Source organism: Vigna radiata, chromosome 1, assembly GCF_000741045.1.
Source record: "Vigna radiata var. radiata cultivar VC1973A chromosome 1, Vradiata_ver6, whole genome shotgun sequence".
Taxonomy (NCBI): Eukaryota; Viridiplantae; Streptophyta; class Magnoliopsida; order Fabales; family Fabaceae; genus Vigna; species Vigna radiata.
Window position 1 is genome coordinate 22,673,678 of NC_028351.1, and position 5,183 is coordinate 22,678,860.

Genomic DNA, 5,183 nt, shown 5'->3' on the forward strand with positions numbered 1-5,183 from the left:
AATGAATAATATGGATGTTTAAAGAGAATTCCAAGGAGGAATGTCTCATAACTGGTTTTGTATGGTAAAGTATGAACATGGCTAAGTTAAGTTGTCGTTTATCCTGATATTCTGTGATTACTCTGCCTCATGTAGAGGAGGGTAACGCATATGTGAGAATGACAGGAGGTCCTTTAGCCTCAGGGTACAGTTGTGCCAAGGTAAGCTTCACTAGACTAACCTCTGGTGGCGGTTGTTGAGGGCATCCCAACCAGGTTCCACCCGGGTGCACAAACGTTGTAACTACATGATTCATACAGTATATATGTTTGATGTTGATTGGTAAAGTATGAATATGGTCAGCTTTGTATTGGTGTTCATCCTGATATTCTAATGCTCACTAGAGAGGGTGATGCATGTGGTGAGGATAGCAGGAGGCTCTAGCCTGGACAGTGTGTACAGCCTTGACATAAGGTCTTTTAACGGGCTAACCTCGTGTGGCAAGCTCAAAGGTTATCCATGCTGCGGTAATACTGATGGTTTATTCCAGGTTACCACCCACTGGTGCAAAAACGACCGTAGCTACATGATTCATACCGTCCGGACAATTAGTGTGAAGTGGTCAGTTATGATATTTTTATGCGTTCGGTTTTGATACTTGTATGACGAGTATGTGAATGGATATCTTGTTTTGATTATTCGCAAACCCTATTAAATGATTGTTTGATCTAATTAATTAAATTACATAAGCTTATCTTTATTTTCCTGTCATGTCATTTTCTGTCGTTCGGTTCTCTTCACTACGATGATCATCCTGTGGATGTGAGCAGAAGGAGATGGGGGTTCATAGGAGGAAGTGTTGGAGTGTGCAGACCCTGAAGTTAGTGTAGGATTGTTCGGACAATAGGTTATGTCCGAATAGCTTTATTTAGGAAATAATTTTGTATAACCGTTCGGTCTAATGCGTAAAATTATATAAGATATCTAGAACTTGTACACTTCAAATTTGATGAATATTTTATATATATTCCTATTTCCCATAGTTCTATCTTATTATTATTGATAACTCCTGGATTTAAGTATAGTTTAAAGCTATATTTATTGGGATGTTACATTAATGGTATCAGAGTAGTTTGTTCTTAGGATAACCTACGGGTTATGGGTTTGTCATGTCTTTCCTGTGGAAAAGAGGAGTCTAAGTGGTATGTTATACCAATTTCTCCAAATCTAGATGGTAAAACTTTAGATATAACTAAACGTTTTGAGAACAGAGAATGTCTTAATAGAAGTAATGAGGGTGCACACTCATAACTTTTACCAAAGATGATATCTTTTCTCAGTTCCGATATTAAATTAGAATTCTTCTAATAATCATACACAAATCCCTCGTGATCGAATGTTCTTTATTATTTACCATTCAATCCAGTAAATTTAGCTCTGTCTCTAACCAATCTGTCTCAGCTTCATTGTACTCGACTATGTTTGACCTCTTCTATAAACTGTTCGAATCTTATGCTAGTTTCTTTACGACCGAACGTTCTTTTATTGTTACCGTTCGGAAATTTTTATTTTCTTTATCCTTGCTTCATAAGTTAGATTGATGGATATTTTCCTTGAATAATCATGAAGATGGAATATAGGTCTCCTCCTCCATCACCTGCACGTATGGGTGCACCTGACTCAACTGACTCCACGAGGTTGATGGAATCAATAATCACGGCCATGCAACAACAGAACGTCGCCTTAGTGCAATAGAATACAGTAGCTCTTCAACATTTGGAGACCGCTCGGATTTCAGCAGAAATGGCTCAGAAGCAATACATGGATTTGATATTGAAGAGTGGAAATGTAGTTGGATCGTCCTTTTCTTCTATTATCCATCAACAAGATTGGAGCTTAGAGAGTTTTCTACAACATAATCCGAATAAGTTCAGTAGGAAGTGCAGTCCAGATGAGGTCGACGAATGGCTCAACAACGTGGAGAGAATTTATGACGCCAAAAGATGTGTGGAGGATAAAAGACTGACGTTTACTGAGTACTTACTGACGGGAGAGGCCAGACATTGGTGGAGTAATATGAAGATGCTACTGGAAGATAGCAATACTCACATCTCTTGGGAGGATTTTAAGGATAAGTTTTATGAAGAGTATTATCCAGACATCGTTCGGTTTGCCAAGGAGGTGGAGTTTCTTCAACTTATTCAAGGAGGAATGACCGTGTCGGAACACACTAATAAGTTTAAACATTTTGTGAGATTCTATACGATGAAGGTTGATGAAGAGTGGCTATGTAGGAAGTTTGAGAATGGGTTAAGAGGAGATTTAAAACTAGTAATTTATAGTTTGTGTATTAAGTCTCTTCCAGCATTAGTTGAGAAGGCTAAAGTATTGGAGACGAACATGTTAGAAGCGAAACAACAAAAGAAGCAACAATTGAAAAAGGATAGGGAAACACCTTCTTTTAGAAGTAGTCTCAGTTCAAGAAGAACTTCATACTCCCGGCCTTCTCCTTCCTCAAATTATGGTGGTGTTTATTCTCAGCACTCGGGTTCAGTTGGTCATTATGAGCAGCAAGGATCTGTAGGTTATTACAACTATGGTGGACCTCATTTGAAGTCAGCTTGCCCACAATCAACAGAAAACAAGAGATGTTATCGGTGCAGGACTAAAGGTCATTTGGAAAAAGATTGTCTTTTGGGAAGGCGAGCAACTACTCAAAACCGTTCGGTATTGTAGTTTCAGCCGAGAAGAGGTGCTAAACCCTAAGTTCAAAGAGTTATATTCTTCAAAGTTTAAAAGACGTTATCATGAACAAGATTGTGCAATGGGTAGAAAAGTGGGGTCACAATAGCCATAGGTTGGAAGATTTCAACCAAATGAGAAAAGGGAAATCTTCGGCTGCTGATCGACTCAAGGCTAAATCAGGATTATAGATAAATGATGATTAGATTTAAACCGAGCGTTTGTTGTCAATTGTTATTAGTAGTTATTTTCAGTATTGTAAATATTAAACCTTGTATTTGTAAAGTAGATTGGAGATTAGTGAGAATACGAAATTTCTATCTAAGTTTTCACTTTTCTTTCTCTACTTTCATCCTTAACCATTCAACGTAAGAGTCTAACTGTTCGGTTTAATACACTGGACATCTCAAATCAATTGGTTAAATGCTCAATCCAAGGTCCTCGTTCTTATCATATCCCCGCAAATAAACCAATTTTATATACTGCTCGATTAAACTGTACAGTGTTTTAATGATCGTGAGATAGATCTTCATTAGTGGTGATTGAGTAAACACGTTACTCTCTGAAGTTATCTCATTTGGAAAAAATTTCCAAGGGAATGGTGTGTGAATCGCTCGGTATTATATAGTGTAGATCGTTCGGTATCATATGGTGTATACCGAACGATAATAAGAAACACATAAGGGCAGTGCCCGGCTTGTTGGAAGACAAGGAGTTATATGCTAAAGAGTTCAAAGGTGAACTCGGAAATAATGAGGTGCATATTCTAAATTATAGCAATAATGATCTGAAGGTCGGGTTCAGTTAAAAATTTTAAAGGACTTAAGAACTATAAGAGATGATTAAAATTGAGCAATACTGTATGTAGTAACTGAGTGGTAGGAAGCAAACGATTCAGCAAGGTTCATGATAAGCAGCCAGCGAATGTCGAATAGCAATTTTCAGAAAAACGATCGGTAGTAAATACCGAGGAAGACTTCATGTTAGAAACGAACGATAATTTGAGATTCAACAAAAAGAAATTAATTTAGTTGTCAAGTTAGGAAGTAGATGTCACTCGGTTTATGTATCAAAGGCTAAAGGTAGAGCATTAGAAACTGAACGAAAATTGGATGGTATCACCATAGGCTTCGTCACTTGTTTTCCTTCGGGTCAAACGATCATGATGCAATTAGGATTGTTGTAGACAGGTTGACCGAGAGCATTACTTTATGGTGATTAATTCAAGAAGCGATGTCAAAGATTGGTTCAAAATTACATCAGAGAAGTGGTGCGGATGCTTGGAGTGCTGACTAGCAGTAGTTCAAATAGGGATTCCAAGTAGTGTCTCGGTTTTTGGCAACCACGACAGAGCAAGTGGGGCAACCAGTTGAAGTTTTTAATCAACTTAATCATTCCCAGATGAATGATCCAATCTCTACTCAACCTTAGAATATTTGATAACATCCTCGACCAACTCAATAAATTATCTCCATTTTATTCTTCTAAATAGCTAAACCAACATTTCCTATTATTCCCTTCTTTCTTAACAGACTTTAGATATCTGATATTAACTATCTACCGTTCGGTCACATCTTCAATGTATTTTGACCCCTTGTTTAAGCATTTTTTCATTCGGTCTTTATCTTCAGAATTCTCATTTGAATCCTCAACTTCCCATTACCATTTGGTCATTGATTTCGGAAATGTTTGTCGTTCTCTTGATTTCTTTAAATACAATTCGGCAGTTACCCAACCTTACCGCTAGTGAACGTTATGAAGAGTATACCTAAGCAACTTCAAAGAAATTCATCAGTCTAGTTTATATCGTTTGAAATAGGAGAATATGTGACCATACTTGAAAGATAGGAGGTGTAATAAGTGAGTTGTTCTTTCATTTATTCTCTAGTAAACTCTTAATTTACGACGATGAAAATTTTTTGTTGTTGGGGAGAATGCCAGGACCAGTAAAACCCCAGCCGAGTGGGATCCAAGTGGCAGTGCAGGAGAATGTGAGACTCAGAAAGTGGAAGACAGGTGGCGGCATGGGATTCGACCGTTTGGTTTTGACAGGAGTATTTAAGCTGGGATTTTCAAAACTGGTGCCAATTTCTGCATGCAAACCTTCTTCTCCAAAATTTTCTGAAACTTCATTTTTCTCCTCCTTCTCTCTAGATTTCTTCAAATTCTCTCTTCAAATTCTAACCTTTCCACTATTCCGATCATCGTTCAGCCAACACCTGAAAGATTCCTGGCCACCAACTCTTCATTTTAATCGGTCGATTTTCTGTTTGGAGCTGGTAAGTCCTGAACCTCTTATTCTTGAGTATTTTCTTTCGTTTCCATGCATGCAAGTATCTTTCAGCTTGCATGTGTTCATCAACTCATTCTCTGAATCAGTTTTTATGTATTTGATTCCATGGTGGATATTTTTCACTGATCAGACGGTTGGTTGTAAGCCATAGGAGTAAATTAAGGTGTAA

At 37.7% G+C, this 5,183-nt stretch overlaps 1 protein-coding gene across 1 annotated transcript; it reads left to right on the forward strand.

Moving 5' to 3' along the window:
- Positions 1–1,782: 1,782 nt before the first annotated feature.
- On the forward strand, positions 1,783–2,715 carry LOC106759558. Its single transcript, XM_014642785.1, has one exon. The coding sequence runs from the start codon at positions 1,783–1,785 to the stop codon at positions 2,713–2,715; it is 933 nt and encodes a 310-aa protein (XP_014498271.1).
- The last annotated feature ends 2,468 nt before the right edge of the window (positions 2,716–5,183 follow it).